At 47.6% G+C, this 18,200-nt stretch overlaps 2 protein-coding genes across 2 annotated transcripts in view; both read right to left on the bottom strand.

The window, feature by feature from the left end:
- The window catches only part of LOC115061510 (collagen alpha-3(VI) chain-like), a 36,299-nt gene extending 23,134 nt beyond the window's left edge, over positions 1 to 13,165 (bottom strand). The window contains 17 exon segments of the mRNA XM_029529872.1: positions 150 to 749; positions 986 to 1,579; positions 1,864 to 2,463; positions 2,700 to 3,280; positions 3,283 to 3,292; positions 3,582 to 4,181; positions 4,417 to 5,010; positions 5,300 to 5,899; positions 6,136 to 6,729; positions 7,019 to 7,618; positions 7,855 to 8,448; positions 8,738 to 9,337; positions 9,574 to 10,167; positions 10,458 to 11,057; positions 11,294 to 11,887; positions 12,177 to 12,776; positions 13,013 to 13,165. Of these exon segments, the coding sequence (XP_029385732.1) occupies positions 150 to 749; positions 986 to 1,579; positions 1,864 to 2,463; positions 2,700 to 3,280; positions 3,283 to 3,292; positions 3,582 to 4,181; positions 4,417 to 5,010; positions 5,300 to 5,899; positions 6,136 to 6,729; positions 7,019 to 7,618; positions 7,855 to 8,448; positions 8,738 to 9,337; positions 9,574 to 10,167; positions 10,458 to 11,057; positions 11,294 to 11,887; positions 12,177 to 12,776; positions 13,013 to 13,061 (9,004 nt within the window). The 5' untranslated portion in view covers positions 13,062 to 13,165.
- A 5-nt stretch (positions 13,166 to 13,170) lies between these two features.
- On the bottom strand, positions 13,171 to 17,878 carry LOC115062242 (collagen alpha-3(VI) chain-like; the record flags this gene model as incomplete). The annotated part of the gene is made up of 6 exons (XM_029530870.1): positions 17,336 to 17,878; positions 16,452 to 17,045; positions 15,616 to 16,215; positions 14,733 to 15,326; positions 13,897 to 14,496; positions 13,171 to 13,607 (listed from the first exon to the last, which is right to left on the bottom strand). Coding segments are annotated over exons 1-6 (3,348 nt in total), but the record flags the coding sequence as incomplete, so codon positions are not given.
- Positions 17,879 to 18,200: the final 322 nt, after the last annotated feature.

Raw genomic sequence — 18,200 nt, 5'->3', positions numbered from 1 at the left:
CCACTGTAAACAGCAGCAAATTCTCCTCAGCTCCCTTTCCTACAGTTAAGAAAAAAATTGGATGCTAAACTGCTATGACATATAGGTTCTTTTTGTTGGTGTGGGCAAAACAAATCACCTCGGCTGACAAGCCCTTAAAATGAACATACCCAGGACAGTTGGTGTTTCTGGGGTGACCTTGCTGACCACAGCCTCCACGGAGGACTGAAGCTGCTGTTGTACTTTGGGAAGGTCGGTAAATTCAGACACGGATAGAGCATAACTGGGATCGTGAGAGATGCTCTGCAGTTCTCTGCTGTCAGAGCTCCTGCTTCCAATTGCAAAGGTCAAGACACCCAGCTGTTTGAGAGCAGAGGCTGGCTCCTCAACACGGTCAAATGACCTTCCACCACTTAGCAATATCAGGATCTGCGGAACTCCTTCCAGGCGCCTGCTTCCGGCAGAGGCCGTGAAGACATTGTCCCTCAAGTACTGGAGAGCTGCTCCAGTGTTGAGGGGTCTCCCGCCTTTGGGCCTCAAGTCTCTGAGAGTGTCAAGGATCTCGCCTTTGGTGGTGTACGTGTTGAGATAGAACTGGACAGTTGGATCCCTGCTGTACTGAACCACCGAGACGCGGTCTGTGCTGTCATCCACACTGAGTGTCTCTACCACTCTTTGGACAAAGTCTCGCATGGCTGGGAATCCAGTTCTAGTGTCATCAGATCCATCCAACAAAAACACAATGTCCCTTCCTGGAAGCCTTTTCTCCACTAGAAAACAATCACATTTCAGACATGTATTTAGCTTCATCTTTCAAACATTTTCCCTGTCAATTTCAGATGAGGAACGATAACCTCAACATTTTCGGCTCACTCTACAAACTTGACACAACCGCTTTGCCAACATGGCACAGTATGACATGAATTGAGAGAAATGCCCTTCATTACTTTTCACTTTCCCTCCTGTCATTAGCTTGAAACGCTCAAATACTTGGTCACTTTCTTACCAGTTACTGTTGGTGTAACGGGCGTGGACCTCAGTAGCACTGTGCTCATTGCAGAGGAGAGCTGCTCTTGGACAGTGGGGAGGTCAGAGTAGTCAGACACTGATAGAGCAAGGTTAGGCTGGTATGAAATCTTCTGCAGCTCTTTGCTGTCAGAACCCCCTGTTCCAATGCCAATCACATAGATGCCCTGTTGTTTGAGAGCAGAGGCTGGGGCATCTACACTGTCAAAAGACCTTCCACCATTTAGCAGGACCAGCATCTGTGGAACACCTTGCAGGCGCCTACTCCCGGAGGAGTCTGTAAACACGTTGTCCCTGACGTACTGGAGGGCTGCCCCGGTGTTGAGGGGTCTGCCTCCTTTGTGTTTCAGCCCTCTGATTGAATCCACAATATCCTCCTTTCTGGTGTATGTGTTCAAATAGAAATTGACATTTGCGTCCCTGCTGTATTGGACCACAGAGACACGGTCTTTGTTTTCTCCCACATTGAGTTTCTCCACCACTTTTTCAACAAAATCACGCATGGCAGGGAAGCCATTCCTTGTGCCATCAGAACCATCCAGAAGGAATACGATATCCTTTTTGGCAGTGTCAACTGAGAAGAGACAGGAAGAAAAATAATGAAATCTTATACACAAAGAACAACCCAAAACTAATCATTATCTACTAGGTGCCTGTCTTTCTGTTTTTCATTCTTCCTTTTTCTCTAAAAGTAGCAGGAACTGCCTGCTGCTTCCACTGTAAACAGCAGCAAATTCAGCTCCCTTTCCTACAGTTAAGAAAAAAATTGGATGCTAAACTGCTATGACATATAGGTTCTTTTTGTTGGTGTGGGCCAAACAAATCACCTCGGCTGACAAGCCCTTAAAATGAACATACCCAGGACAGTTGGTGTTTCTGGGGTGACCTTGCTGACCACAGCCTCCACGGAGGACTGAAGCTGCTGTTGTACTTTGGGAAGGTCGGTAAATTCAGACACGGATAGAGCATAACTGCGATCGTGAGAGATGCTCTGCAGTTCTCTGCTGTCAGAGCTCCTGCTTCCAATTGCAAAGGTCAAGACACCCAGCTGTTTGAGAGCAGAGGCTGGCTCCTCAACACGGTCAAATGACCTTCCACCACTTAGCAATATCAGGATCTGCGGAACTCCTTCCAGGCGCCTGCTTCCGGCAGAGGCCGTGAAGACATTGTCCCTCAAGTACTGGAGAGCTGCTCCAGTGTTGAGGGGTCTCCCGCCTTTGGGCCTCAAGTCTCTGAGAGTGTCAAGGATCTCGCCTTTGGTGGTGTACGTGTTGAGATAGAACTGGACAGTTGGATCCCTGCTGTACTGAACCACCGAGACGCGGTCTGTGCTGTCATCCACACTGAGTGTCTCTACCACTCTTTGGACAAAGTCTCGCATGGCTGGGAATCCAGTTCTAGTGTCATCAGATCCATCCAACAAAAACACAATGTCCCTTCCTGGAAGCCTTTTCTCCACTAGAAAACAATCACATTTCAGACATGTATTTAGCTTCATCTTTCAAACATTTTCCCTGTCAATTTCAGATGAGGAACGATAACCTCAACATCTTCGGCTCACTCTACAAACTTGACACAACCGCTTTGCCAACATGGCACAGTATGACATGAATTGAGAGAAATGCCCTTCATTACTTTTCACTTTCCCTCCTGTCATTAGCTTGAAACGCTCAAATACTTGGTCACTTTCTTACCAGTTACTGTTGGTGTAACGGGCGTGGCCCTCAGTAGCACTGTGCTCATTGCAGAGGAGAGCTGCTCTTGGACAGTGGGGAGGTCAGAGTAGTCAGACACTGATAGAGCAAGGTTAGGCTGGTATGAAATCTTCTGCAGCTCTTTGCTGTCAGAACCCCCTGTTCCAATGCCAATCACATAGATGCCCTGTTGTTTGAGAGCAGAGGCTGGGGCATCTACACTGTCAAAAGACCTTCCACCATTTAGCAGGACCAGCATCTGTGGAACACCTTGCAGGCGCCTACTCCCGGAGGAGTCTGTAAACACGTTGTCCCTGACGTACTGGAGGGCTGCCCCGGTGTTGAGGGGTCTGCCTCCTTTGTGTTTCAGCCCTCTGATTGAATCCACAATATCCTCCTTTCTGGTGTATGTGTTCAAATAGAAATTGACATTTGCGTCCCTGCTGTATTGGACCACAGAGACACGGTCTTTGTTTTCTCCCACATTGAGTTTCTCCACCACTTTTTCAACAAAATCACGCATGGCAGGGAAGCCATTCCTTGTGCCATCAGAACCATCCAGAAGGAATACGATATCCTTTTGGCAGTGTCAACTGAGAAGAGACAGGAAGAAAAATAATGAAATCTTATACACAAAGAACAACCCAAAACTAATCATTATCTACTAGGTGCCTGTCTTTCTGTTTTTCATTCTTCCTTTTTCTCTAAAAGTAGCAGGAACTGCCTGCTGCTTCCACTGTAAACAGCAGCAAATTCTCCTCAGCTCCCTTTCCTACAGTTAAGAAAAAAATTGGATGCTAAACTGCTATGACATATAGGTTCTTTTTGTTGGTGTGGGCCAAACAAATCACCTCGGCTGACAAGCCCTTAAAATGAACATACCCAGGACAGTTGGTGTTTCTGGGGTGACCTTGCTGACCACAGCCTCCACGGAGGACTGAAGCTGCTGTTGTACTTTGGGAAGGTCGGTAAATTCAGACACGGATAGAGCATAACTGCGATCGTGAGAGATGCTCTGCAGTTCTCTGCTGTCAGAGCTCCTGCTTCCAATTGCAAAGGTCAAGACACCCAGCTGTTTGAGAGCAGAGGCTGGCTCCTCAACACGGTCAAATGACCTTCCACCACTTAGCAATATCAGGATCTGCGGAACTCCTTCCAGGCGCCTGCTTCCGGCAGAGGCCGTGAAGACATTGTCCCTCAAGTACTGGAGAGCTGCTCCAGTGTTGAGGGGTCTCCCGCCTTTGGGCCTCAAGTCTCTGAGAGTGTCAAGGATCTCGCCTTTGGTGGTGTACGTGTTGAGATAGAACTGGACAGTTGGATCCCTGCTGTACTGAACCACCGAGACGCGGTCTGTGCTGTCATCCACACTGAGTGTCTCTACCACTCTTTGGACAAAGTCTCGCATGGCTGGGAATCCAGTTCTAGTGTCATCAGATCCATCCAACAAAAACACAATGTCCCTTCCTGGAAGCCTTTTCTCCACTAGAAAACAATCACATTTCAGACATGTATTTAGCTTCATCTTTCAAACATTTTCCCTGTCAATTTCAGATGAGGAACGATAACCTCAACATTTCGGCTCACTCTACAAACTTGACACAACCGCTTTGCCAACATGGCACAGTATGACATGAATTGAGAGAAATGCCCTTCATTACTTTTCACTTTCCCTCCTGTCATTAGCTTGAAACGCTCAAATACTTGGTCACTTTCTTACCAGTTACTGTTGGTGTAACGGGCGTGGCCCTCAGTAGCACTGTGCTCATTGCAGAGGAGAGCTGCTCTTGGACAGTGGGGAGGTCAGAGTAGTCAGACACTGATAGAGCAAGGTTAGGCTGGTATGAAATCTTCTGCAGCTCTTTGCTGTCAGAACCCCCTGTTCCAATGCCAATCACATAGATGCCCTGTTGTTTGAGAGCAGAGGCTGGGGCATCTACACTGTCAAAAGACCTTCCACCATTTAGCAGGACCAGCATCTGTGGAACACCTTGCAGGCGCCTACTCCCGGAGGAGTCTGTAAACACGTTGTCCCTGACGTACTGGAGGGCTGCCCCGGTGTTGAGGGGTCTGCCTCCTTTGTGTTTCAGCCCTCTGATTGAATCCACAATATCCTCCTTTCTGGTGTATGTGTTCAAATAGAAATTGACATTTGCGTCCCTGCTGTATTGGACCACAGAGACACGGTCTTTGTTTTCTCCCACATTGAGTTTCTCCACCACTTTTTCAACAAAATCACGCATGGCAGGGAAGCCATTCCTTGTGCCATCAGAACCATCCAGAAGGAATACGATATCCTTTTTGGCAGTGTCAACTGAGAAGAGACAGGAAGAAAAATAATGAAATCTTATACACAAAGAACAACCCAAAACTAATCATTATCTACTAGGTGCCTGTCTTTCTGTTTTTCATTCTTCCTTTTTCTCTAAAAGTAGCAGGAACTGCCTGCTGCTTCCACTGTAAACAGCAGCAAATTCTCCTCAGCTCCCTTTCCTACAGTTAAGAAAAAAATTGGATGCTAAACTGCTATGACATATAGGTTCTTTTTGTTGGTGTGGGCCAAACAAATCACCTCGGCTGACAAGCCCTTAAAATGAACATACCCAGGACAGTTGGTGTTTCTGGGGTGACCTTGCTGACCACAGCCTCCACGGAGGACTGAAGCTGCTGTTGTACTTTGGGAAGGTCGGTAAATTCAGACACGGATAGAGCATAACTGCGATCGTGAGAGATGCTCTGCAGTTCTCTGCTGTCAGAGCTCCTGCTTCCAATTGCAAAGGTCAAGACACCCAGCTGTTTGAGAGCAGAGGCTGGCTCCTCAACACGGTCAAATGACCTTCCACCACTTAGCAATATCAGGATCTGCGGAACTCCTTCCAGGCGCCTGCTTCCGGCAGAGGCCGTGAAGACATTGTCCCTCAAGTACTGGAGAGCTGCTCCAGTGTTGAGGGGTCTCCCGCCTTTGGGCCTCAAGTCTCTGAGAGTGTCAAGGATCTCGCCTTTGGTGGTGTACGTGTTGAGATAGAACTGGACAGTTGGATCCCTGCTGTACTGAACCACCGAGACGCGGTCTGTGCTGTCATCCACACTGAGTGTCTCTACCACTCTTTGGACAAAGTCTCGCATGGCTGGGAATCCAGTTCTAGTGTCATCAGATCCATCCAACAAAAACACAATGTCCCTTCCTGGAAGCCTTTTCTCCACTAGAAAACAATCACATTTCAGACATGTATTTAGCTTCATCTTTCAAACATTTTCCCTGTCAATTTCAGATGAGGAACGATAACCTCAACATTTTCGGCTCACTCTACAAACTTGACACAACCGCTTTGCCAACATGGCACAGTATGACATGAATTGAGAGAAATGCCCTTCATTACTTTTCACTTTCCCTCCTGTCATTAGCTTGAAACGCTCAAATACTTGGTCACTTTCTTACCAGTTACTGTTGGTGTAACGGGCGTGGCCCTCAGTAGCACTGTGCTCATTGCAGAGGAGAGCTGCTCTTGGACAGTGGGGAGGTCAGAGTAGTCAGACACTGATAGAGCAAGGTTAGGCTGGTATGAAATCTTCTGCAGCTCTTTGCTGTCAGAACCCCCTGTTCCAATGCCAATCACATAGATGCCCTGTTGTTTGAGAGCAGAGGCTGGGGCATCTACACTGTCAAAAGACCTTCCACCATTTAGCAGGACCAGCATCTGTGGAACACCTTGCAGGCGCCTACTCCCGGAGGAGTCTGTAAACACATTGTCCCTGACGTACTGGAGGGCTGCCCCGGTGTTGAGGGGTCTGCCTCCTTTGTGTTTCAGCCCTCTGATTGAATCCACAATATCCTCCTTTCTGGTGTATGTGTTCAGATAGAAATTGACATTTGCGTCCCTGCTGTATTGGACCACAGAGACACGGTCTTTGTTTTCTCCCACATTGAGTTTCTCCACCACTTTTTCAACAAAATCACGCATGGCAGGGAAGCCATTCCTTGTGCCATCAGAACCATCCAGAAGGAATACGATATCCTTTTGGGCAGTGTCAACTGAGAAGAGACAGGAAGAAAAATAATGAAATCTTATACACAAAGAACAACCCAAAACTAATCATTATCTACTAGGTGCCTGTCTTTCTGTTTTTCATTCTTCCTTTTTCTCTAAAAGTAGCAGGAACTGCCTGCTGCTTCCACTGTAAACAGCAGCAAATTCTCCTCAGCTCCCTTTCCTACAGTTAAGAAAAAAATTGGATGCTAAACTGCTATGACATATAGGTTCTTTTTGTTGGTGTGGGCCAAACAAATCACCTCGGCTGACAAGCCCTTAAAATGAACATACCCAGGACAGTTGGTGTTTCTGGGGTGACCTTGCTGACCACAGCCTCCACGGAGGACTGAAGCTGCTGTTGTACTTTGGGAAGGTCGGTAAATTCAGACACGGATAGAGCATAACTGCGATCGTGAGAGATGCTCTGCAGTTCTCTGCTGTCAGAGCTCCTGCTTCCAATTGCAAAGGTCAAGACACCCAGCTGTTTGAGAGCAGAGGCTGGCTCCTCAACACGGTCAAATGACCTTCCACCACTTAGCAATATCAGGATCTGCGGAACTCCTTCCAGGCGCCTGCTTCCGGCAGAGGCCGTGAAGACATTGTCCCTCAAGTACTGGAGAGCTGCTCCAGTGTTGAGGGGTCTCCCGCCTTTGGGCCTCAAGTCTCTGAGAGTGTCAAGGATCTCGCCTTTGGTGGTGTACGTGTTGAGATAGAACTGGACAGTTGGATCCCTGCTGTACTGAACCACCGAGACGCGGTCTGTGCTGTCATCCACACTGAGTGTCTCTACCACTCTTTGGACAAAGTCTCGCATGGCTGGGAATCCAGTTCTAGTGTCATCAGATCCATCCAACAAAAACACAATGTCCCTTCCTGGAAGCCTTTTCTCCACTAGAAAACAATCACATTTCAGACATGTATTTAGCTTCATCTTTCAAACATTTTCCCTGTCAATTTCAGATGAGGAACGATAACCTCAACATTTTCGGCTCACTCTACAAACTTGACACAACCGCTTTGCCAACATGGCACAGTATGACATGAATTGAGAGAAATGCCCTTCATTACTTTTCACTTTCCCTCCTGTCATTAGCTTGAAACGCTCAAATACTTGGTCACTTTCTTACCAGTTACTGTTGGTGTAACGGGCGTGGCCCTCAGTAGCACTGTGCTCATTGCAGAGGAGAGCTGCTCTTGGACAGTGGGGAGGTCAGAGTAGTCAGACACTGATAGAGCAAGGTTAGGCTGGTATGAAATCTTCTGCAGCTCTTTGCTGTCAGAACCCCCTGTTCCAATGCCAATCACATAGATGCCCTGTTGTTTGAGAGCAGAGGCTGGGGCATCTACACTGTCAAAAGACCTTCCACCATTTAGCAGGACCAGCATCTGTGGAACACCTTGCAGGCGCCTACTCCCGGAGGAGTCTGTAAACACGTTGTCCCTGACGTACTGGAGGGCTGCCCCGGTGTTGAGGGGTCTGCCTCCTTTGTGTTTCAGCCCTCTGATTGAATCCACAATATCCTCCTTTCTGGTGTATGTGTTCAGATAGAAATTGACATCTGCGTCCCTGCTGTATTGGACCACAGAGACACGGTCTTTGTTTTCTCCCACATTGAGTTTCTCCACCACTTTTTCAACAAAATCACGCATGGCAGGGAAGCCATTCCTTGTGCCATCAGAACCATCCAGAAGGAATACGATATCCTTTTGGGCAGTGTCAACTGAGAAGAGACAGGAAGAAAAATAATGAAATCCTACACACAAAGAACAACCCTAAACTAATCATTGTCTACTAGGGGCCTGTCTTTCTGTTTTTCATTCTTCCTTTTTCTCTAAAAGTAGCAGGAACTGCCTGCTGCTTCCACTGTAAACAGCAGCAAATTCTCCTCAGCTCCCTTTCCTACAGTTAAGAAAAAAATTGGATGCTAAACTGCTATGACATATAGGTTCTTTTTGTTGGTGTGGGCCAAACAAATCACCTCGGCTGACAAGCCCTTAAAATGAACATACCCAGGACAGTTGGTGTTTCTGGGGTGACCTTGCTGACCACAGCCTCCACGGAGGACTGAAGCTGCTGTTGTACTTTGGGAAGGTCGGTAAATTCAGACACGGATAGAGCATAACTGGGACCGTGAGAGATGCTCTGCAGTTCTCTGCTGTCAGAGCTCCTGCTTCCAATTGCAAAGGTCAAGACACCCAGCTGTTTGAGAGCAGAGGCTGGCTCCTCAACACGGTCAAATGACCTTCCACCACTTAGCAATATCAGGATCTGCGGAACTCCTTCCAGGCGCCTGCTTCCGGCAGAGGCCGTGAAGACATTGTCCCTCAAGTACTGGAGAGCTGCTCCAGTGTTGAGGGGTCTCCCGCCTTTGGGCCTCAAGTCTCTGAGAGTGTCAAGGATCTCGCCTTTGGTGGTGTACGTGTTGAGATAGAACTGGACAGTTGGATCCCTGCTGTACTGAACCACCGAGACGCGGTCTGTGCTGTCATCCACACTGAGTGTCTCTACCACTCTTTGGACAAAGTCTCGCATGGCTGGGAATCCAGTTCTAGTGTCATCAGATCCATCCAACAAAAACACAATGTCCCTTCCTGGAAGCCTTTTCTCCACTAGAAAACAATCACATTTCAGACATGTATTTAGCTTCATCTTTCAAACATTTTCCCTGTCAATTTCAGATGAGGAACGATAACCTCAACATTTTCGGCTCACTCTACAAACTTGACACAACCGCTTTGCCAACATGGCACAGTATGACATGAATTGAGAGAAATGCCCTTCATTACTTTTCACTTTCCCTCCTGTCATTAGCTTGAAACGCTCAAATACTTGGTCACTTTCTTACCAGTTACTGTTGGTGTAACGGGCGTGGCCCTCAGTAGCACTGTGCTCATTGCAGAGGAGAGCTGCTCTTGGACAGTGGGGAGGTCAGAGTAGTCAGACACTGATAGAGCAAGGTTAGGCTGGTATGAAATCTTCTGCAGCTCTTTGCTGTCAGAACCCCCTGTTCCAATGCCAATCACATAGATGCCCTGTTGTTTGAGAGCAGAGGCTGGGGCATCTACACTGTCAAAAGACCTTCCACCATTTAGCAGGACCAGCATCTGTGGAACACCTTGCAGGCGCCTACTCCCGGAGGAGTCTGTAAACACATTGTCCCTGACGTACTGGAGGGCTGCCCCGGTGTTGAGGGGTCTGCCTCCTTTGTGTTTCAGCCCTCTGATTGAATCCACAATATCCTCCTTTCTGGTGTATGTGTTCAGATAGAAATTGACATCTGCGTCCCTGCTGTATTGGACCACAGAGACACGGTCTTTGTTTTCTCCCACATTGAGTTTCTCCACCACTTTTTCAACAAAATCACGCATGGCAGGGAAGCCATTCCTTGTGCCATCAGAACCATCCAGAAGGAATACGATATCCTTTTGGGCAGTGTCAACTGAGAAGAGACAGGAAGAAAAATAATGAAATCCTACACACAAAGAACAACCCTAAAACTAATCATTGTCTACTAGGGGCCTGTCTTTCTGTTTTTCATTCTTCCTTTTTCTCTAAAAGTAGCAGGAACTGCCTGCTGCTTCCACTGTAAACAGCAGCAAATTCTCCTCAGCTCCCTTTCCTACAGTTAAGAAAAAAATTGGATGCTAAACTGCTATGACATATAGGTTCTTTTTGTTGGTGTGGGCCAAACAAATCACCTCGGCTGACAAGCCCTTAAAATGAACATACCCAGGACAGTTGGTGTTTCTGGGGTGACCTTGCTGACCACAGCCTCCACGGAGGACTGAAGCTGCTGTTGTACTTTGGGAAGGTCGGTAAATTCAGACACGGATAGAGCATAACTGCGATCGTGAGAGATGCTCTGCAGTTCTCTGCTGTCAGAGCTCCTGCTTCCAATTGCAAAGGTCAAGACACCCAGCTGTTTGAGAGCAGAGGCTGGCTCCTCAACACGGTCAAATGACCTTCCACCACTTAGCAATATCAGGATCTGCGGAACTCCTTCCAGGCGCCTGCTTCCGGCAGAGGCCGTGAAGACATTGTCCCTCAAGTACTGGAGAGCTGCTCCAGTGTTGAGGGGTCTCCCGCCTTTGGGCCTCAAGTCTCTGAGAGTGTCAAGGATCTCGCCTTTGGTGGTGTACGTGTTGAGATAGAACTGGACAGTTGGATCCCTGCTGTACTGAACCACCGAGACGCGGTCTGTGCTGTCATCCACACTGAGTGTCTCTACCACTCTTTGGACAAAGTCTCGCATGGCTGGGAATCCAGTTCTAGTGTCATCAGATCCATCCAACAAAAACACAATGTCCCTTCCTGGAAGCCTTTTCTCCACTAGAAAACAATCACATTTCAGACATGTATTTAGCTTCATCTTTCAAACATTTTCCCTGTCAATTTCAGATGAGGAACGATAACCTCAACATTTTCGGCTCACTCTACAAACTTGACACAACCGCTTTGCCAACATGGCACAGTATGACATGAATTGAGAGAAATGCCCTTCATTACTTTTCACTTTCCCTCCTGTCATTAGCTTGAAACGCTCAAATACTTGGTCACTTTCTTACCAGTTACTGTTGGTGTAACGGGCGTGGCCCTCAGTAGCACTGTGCTCATTGCAGAGGAGAGCTGCTCTTGGACAGTGGGGAGGTCAGAGTAGTCAGACACTGATAGAGCAAGGTTAGGCTGGTATGAAATCTTCTGCAGCTCTTTTCTGTCAGAACCCCTTGTTCCAATGCCAATCACATAGATGCCCTGTTGTTTGAGAGCAGAGGCTGGGGCATCTACACTGTCAAAAGACCTTCCACCATTTAGCAGGACCAGCATCTGTGGAACACCTTGCAGGCGCCTACTCCCGGAGGAGTCTGTAAACACATTGTCCCTGACGTACTGGAGGGCTGCCCCGGTGTTGAGGGGTCTGCCTCCTTTGTGTTTCAGCCCTCTGATTGAATCCACAATATCCTCCTTTCTGGTGTATGTGTTCAGATAGAAATTGACATCTGCGTCCCTGCTGTATTGGACCACAGAGACACGGTCTTTGTTTTCTCCCACATTGAGTTTCTCCACCACTTTTTCAACAAAATCACGCATGGCAGGGAAGCCATTCCTTGTGCCATCAGAACCATCCAGAAGGAATACGATATCCTTTTGGGCAGTGTCAACTGAGAAGAGACAGGAAGAAAAATAATGAAATCCTACACACAAAGAACAACCCTAAACTAATCATTGTCTACTAGGGGCCTGTCTTTCTGTTTTTCATTCTTCCTTTTTCTCTAAAAGTAGCAGGAACTGCCTGCTGCTTCCACTGTAAACAGCAGCAAATTCTCCTCAGCTCCCTTTCCTACAGTTAAGAAAAAAATTGGATGCTAAACTGCTATGACATATAGGTTCTTTTTGTTGGTGTGGGCCAAACAAATCACCTCGGCTGACAAGCCCTTAAAATGAACATACCCAGGACAGTTGGTGTTTCTGGGGTGACCTTGCTGACCACAGCCTCCACGGAGGACTGAAGCTGCTGTTGTACTTTGGGAAGGTCGGTAAATTCAGACACGGATAGAGCATAACTGGGATCGTGAGAGATGCTCTGCAGTTCTCTGCTGTCAGAGCTCCTGCTTCCAATTGCAAAGGTCAAGACACCCAGCTGTTTGAGAGCAGAGGCTGGCTCCTCAACACGGTCAAATGACCTTCCACCACTTAGCAATATCAGGATCTGCGGAACTCCTTCCAGGCGCCTGCTTCCGGCAGAGGCCGTGAAGACATTGTCCCTCAAGTACTGGAGAGCTGCTCCAGTGTTGAGGGGTCTCCCGCCTTTGGGCCTCAAGTCTCTGAGAGTGTCAAGGATCTCGCCTTTGGTGGTGTACGTGTTGAGATAGAACTGGACAGTTGGATCCCTGCTGTACTGAACCACCGAGACGCGGTCTGTGCTGTCATCCACACTGAGTGTCTCTACCACTCTTTGGACAAAGTCTCGCATGGCTGGGAATCCAGTTCTAGTGTCATCAGATCCATCCAACAAAAACACAATGTCCCTTCCTGGAAGCCTTTTCTCCACTAGAAAACAATCACATTTCAGACATGTATTTAGCTTCATCTTTCAAACATTTTCCCTGTCAATTTCAGATGAGGAACGATAACCTCAACATTTTCGGCTCACTCTACAAACTTGACACAACCGCTTTGCCAACATGGCACAGTATGACATGAATTGAGAGAAATGCCCTTCATTACTTTTCACTTTCCCTCCTGTCATTAGCTTGAAACGCTCAAATACTTGGTCACTTTCTTACCAGTTACTGTTGGTGTAACGGGCGTGGCCCTCAGTAGCACTGTGCTCATTGCAGAGGAGAGCTGCTCTTGGACAGTGGGGAGGTCAGAGTAGTCAGACACTGATAGAGCAAGGTTAGGCTGGTATGAAATCTTCTGCAGCTCTTTTCTGTCAGAACCCCCTTGTTCCAATGCCAATCACATAGATGCCCTGTTGTTTGAGAGCAGAGGCTGGGGCATCTACACTGTCAAAAGACCTTCCACCATTTAGCAGGACCAGCATCTGTGGAACACCTTGCAGGCGCCTACTCCCGGAGGAGTCTGTAAACACATTGTCCCTGACGTACTGGAGGGCTGCCCCGGTGTTGAGGGGTCTGCCTCCTTTGTGTTTCAGCCCTCTGATTGAATCCACAATATCCTCCTTTCTGGTGTATGTGTTCAGATAGAAATTGACATCTGCGTCCCTGCTGTATTGGACCACAGAGACACGGTCTTTGTTTTCTCCCACATTGAGTTTCTCCACCACTTTTTCAACAAAATCACGCATGGCAGGGAAGCCATTCCTTGTGCCATCAGAACCATCCAGAAGGAATACGATATCCTTTTGGGCAGTGTCAACTGAGAAGAGACAGGAAGAAAAATAATGAAATCCTACACACAAAGAACAACCCTAAACTAATCATTGTCTACTAGGGGCCTGTCTTTCTGTTTTTCATTCTTCCTTTTTCTCTAAAAGTAGCAGGAACTGCCTGCTGCTTCCACTGTAAACAGCAGCAAATTCTCCTCAGCTCCCTTTCCTACAGTTAAGAAAAAAATTGGATGCTAAACTGCTATGACATATAGGTTCTTTTTGTTGGTGTGGGCCAAACAAATCACCTCGGCTGACAAGCCCTTAAAATGAACATACCCAGGACAGTTGGTGTTTCTGGGGTGACCTTGCTGACCACAGCCTCCACGGAGGACTGAAGCTGCTGTTGTACTTTGGGAAGGTCGGTAAATTCAGACACGGATAGAGCATAACTGGGATCGTGAGAGATGCTCTGCAGTTCTCTGCTGTCAGAGCTCCTGCTTCCAATTGCAAAGGTCAAGACACCCAGCTGTTTGAGAGCAGAGGCTGGCTCCTCAACACGGTCAAATGACCTTCCACCACTTAGCAATATCAGGATCTGCGGAACTCCTTCCAGGCGCCTGCTTCCGGCAGAGGCCGTGAAGACATTGTCCCTCAAGTACTGGAGAGCTGCTCCAGTGTTGAGGGGTCTCCCGCCTTTGGGCCTCAAGTCTCTGAGAGTGTCAAGGATCTCGCCTTTGGTGGTGTACGTGTTGAGATAGAACTGGACAGTTGGATCCCTGCTGTACTGAACCACCGAGACGCGGTCTGTGCTGTCATCCACACTGAGTGTCTCTACCACTCTTTGGACAAAGTCTCGCATGGCTGGGAATCCAGTTCTAGTGTCATCAGATCCATCCAACAAAAACACAATGTCCCTTCCTGGAAGCCTTTTCTCCACTAGAAAACAATCACATTTCAGACATGTATTTAGCTTCATCTTTCAAACATTTTCCCTGTCAATTTCAGATGAGGAACGATAACCTCAACATTTTCGGCTCACTCTACAAACTTGACACAACCGCTTTGCCAACATGGCACAGTATGACATGAATTGAGAGAAATGCCCTTCATTACTTTTCACTTTCCCTCCTGTCATTAGCTTGAAACGCTCAAATACTTGGTCACTTTCTTACCAGTTACTGTTGGTGTAACGGGCGTGGCCCTCAGTAGCACTGTGCTCATTGCAGAGGAGAGCTGCTCTTGGACAGTGGGGAGGTCAGAGTAGTCAGACACTGATAGAGCAAGGTTAGGCTGGTATGAAATCTTCTGCAGCTCTTTGCTGTCAGAACCCCCTGTTCCAATGCCAATCACATAGATGCCCTGTTGTTTGAGAGCAGAGGCTGGGGCATCTACACTGTCAAAAGACCTTCCACCATTTAGCAGGACCAGCATCTGTGGAACACCTTGCAGGCGCCTACTCCCGGAGGAGTCTGTAAACACATTGTCCCTGACGTACTGGAGGGCTGCCCCGGTGTTGAGGGGTCTGCCTCCTTTGTGTTTCAGCCCTCTGATTGAATCCACAATATCCTCCTTTCTGGTGTATGTGTTCAGATAGAAATTGACATCTGCGTCTCTGCTGTATTGGACCACAGAGACACGGTCTTTGTTTTCTCCCACATTGAGTTTCTCCACCACTTTTTCAACAAAATCACGCATGGCAGGGAAGCCATTCCTTGTGCCATCAGAACCATCCAGAAGGAATACGATATCCTTTTGGGCAGTGTCAACTGAGAAGAGACAGGAAGACAAATAATGAAATCCTATACACAAAGAACAACCCTAAACTAATCATTGTCTACTAGGGGCCTGTCTTTCTGTTTTTCATTCTTCCTTTTTCTCTAAAAGTAGCAGGAACTGCCTGCTGCTTCCACTGTAAACAGCAGCAAATTCTCCTCAGCTCCCTTTCCTACAGTTAAGAAAAAAATTGGATGCTAAACTGCTATGACATATAGGTTCTTTTTGTTGGTGTGGGACAAACAAATCACCTCGGCTGACAAGCCCTTAAAATGAACATACCCAGGACAGTTGGTGTTTCTGGGGTGACCTTGCTGACCACAGCCTCCACGGAGGACTGAAGCTGCTGTTGTACTTTGGGAAGGTCGGTAAATTCAGACACGGATAGAGCATAACTGGGACCGTGAGAGATGCTCTGCAGTTCTCTGCTGTCAGAGCTCCTGCTTCCAATTGCAAAGGTCAAGACACCCAGCTGTTTGAGAGCAGAGGCTGGCTCCTCAACACGGTCAAATGACCTTCCACCACTTAGCAATATCAGGATCTGCGGAACTCCTTCCAGGCGCCTGCTTCCGGCAGAGGCCGTGAAGACATTGTCCCTCAAGTACTGGAGAGCTGCTCCAGTGTTGAGGGGTCTCCCGCCTTTGGGCCTCAAGTCTCTGAGAGTGTCAAGGATCTCGCCTTTGGTGGTGTACGTGTTGAGATAGAACTGGACAGTTGGATCCCTGCTGTACTGAACCACCGAGACGCGGTCTGTGCTGTCATCCACACTGAGTGTCTCTACCACTCTTTGGACAAAGTCTCGCATGGCTGGGAATCCAGTTCTAGTGTCATCAGATCCATCCAACAAAAACACAATGTCCCTTCCTGGAAGCCTTTTCTCCACTAGAAAACAATCACATTTCAGACATGTATTTAGCTTCATCTTTCAAACATTTTCCCTGTCAATTTCAGATGAGGAACGATAACCTCAACATTTTCGGCTCACTCTACAAACTTGACACAACCGCTTTGCCAACATGGCACAGTATGACATGAATTGAGAGAAATGCCCTTCATTACTTTTCACTTTCCCTCCTGTCATTAGCTTGAAACGCTCAAATACTTGGTCACTTTCTTACCAGTTACTGTTGGTGTAACGGGCGTGGCCCTCAGTAGCACTGTGCTCATTGCAGAGGAGAGCTGCTCTTGGACAGTGGGGAGGTCAGAGTAGTCAGACACTGATAGAGCAAGGTTAGGCTGGTATGAAATCTTCTGCAGCTCTTTGCTGTCAGAACCCCCTGTTCCAATGCCAATCACATAGATGCCCTGTTGTTTGAGAGCAGAGGCTGGGGCATCTACACTGTCAAAAGACCTTCCACCATTTAGCAGGACCAGCATCTGTGGAACACCTTGCAGGCGCCTACTCCCGGAGGAGTCTGTAAACACATTGTCCCTGACGTACTGGAGGGCTGCCCCGGTGTTGAGGGGTCTGCCTCCTTTGTGTTTCAGCCCTCTGATTGAATCCACAATATCCTCCTTTCTGGTGTATGTGTTCAGATAGAAATTGACATTTGCGTCCCTGCTGTATTGGACCACAGAGACACGGTCTTTGTTTTCTCCCACATTGAGTTTCTCCACCACTTTTTCAACAAAATCACGCATGGCAGGGAAGCCATTCCTTGTGCCATCAGAACCATCCAGAAGGAATACGATATCCTTTTTGGCAGTGTCAACTGAGAAGAGACAGGAAGAAAAATAATGAAATCTTATACACAAAGAACAACCCTAAAACTAATCATTATCTACTAGGTGCCTGTCTTTCTGTTTTTCATTCTTCCTTTTTCTCTAAAAGTAGCAGGAACTGCCTGCTGCTTCCACTGTAAACAGCAGCAAATTCTCCTCAGCTCCCTTTCCTACAGTTAAGAAAAAAATTGGATGCTAAACTGCTATGACATATAGGTTCTTTTTGTTGGTGTGGGCCAAACAAATCACCTCGGCTGACAAGCCCTTAAAATGAACATACCCAGGACAGTTGGTGTTTCTGGGGTGACCTTGCTGACCACAGCCTCCACGGAGGACTGAAGCTGCTGTTGTACTTTGGGAAGGTCGGTAAATTCAGACACGGATAGAGCATAACTGCGATCGTGAGAGATGCTCTGCAGTTCTCTGCTGTCAGAGCTCCTGCTTCCAATTGCAAAGGTCAAGACACCCAGCTGTTTGAGAGCAGAGGCTGGCTCCTCAACACGGTCAAATGACCTTCCACCACTTAGCAATATCAGGATCTGCGGAACTCCTTCCAGGCGCCTGCTTCCGGCAGAGGCCGTGAAGACATTGTCCCTCAAGTACTGGAGAGCTGCTCCAGTGTTGAGGGGTCTCCCGCCTTTGGGCCTCAAGTCTCTGAGAGTGTCAAGGATCTCGCCTTTGGTGGTGTACGTGTTGAGATAGAACTGGACAGTTGGATCCCTGCTGTACTGAACCACCGAGACGCGGTCTGTGCTGTCATCCACACTGAGTGTCTCTACCACTCTTTGGACAAAGTCTCGCATGGCTGGGAATCCAGTTCTAGTGTCATTCAGATCCATCCAACCAAAACACAATGTCCCTTCCTGGAAGCCTTTTCTCCACTAGAAAACAATCACATTTCAGACATGTATTTAGCTTCATCTTTCAAACATTTTCCCTGTCAATTTCAGATGAGGAACGATAACCTCAACATTTTCGGCTCACTCTACAAACTTGACACAACCGCTTTGCCAACATGGCACAGTATGACATGAATTGAGAGAAATGCCCTTCATTACTTTTCACTTTCCCTCCTGTCATTAGCTTGAAACGCTCAAATACTTGGTCACTTTCTTACCAGTTACTGTTGGTGTAACGGGCGTGGC

This window comes from Echeneis naucrates, chromosome 21 (genome assembly GCF_900963305.1).
Source record: "Echeneis naucrates chromosome 21, fEcheNa1.1, whole genome shotgun sequence".
NCBI lineage: Eukaryota > Metazoa > Chordata > Actinopteri > Carangiformes > Echeneidae > Echeneis > Echeneis naucrates.
Note: the sequence above shows the minus strand (reverse complement) of the source record. Positions and strands in the feature narration are given on the sequence as shown.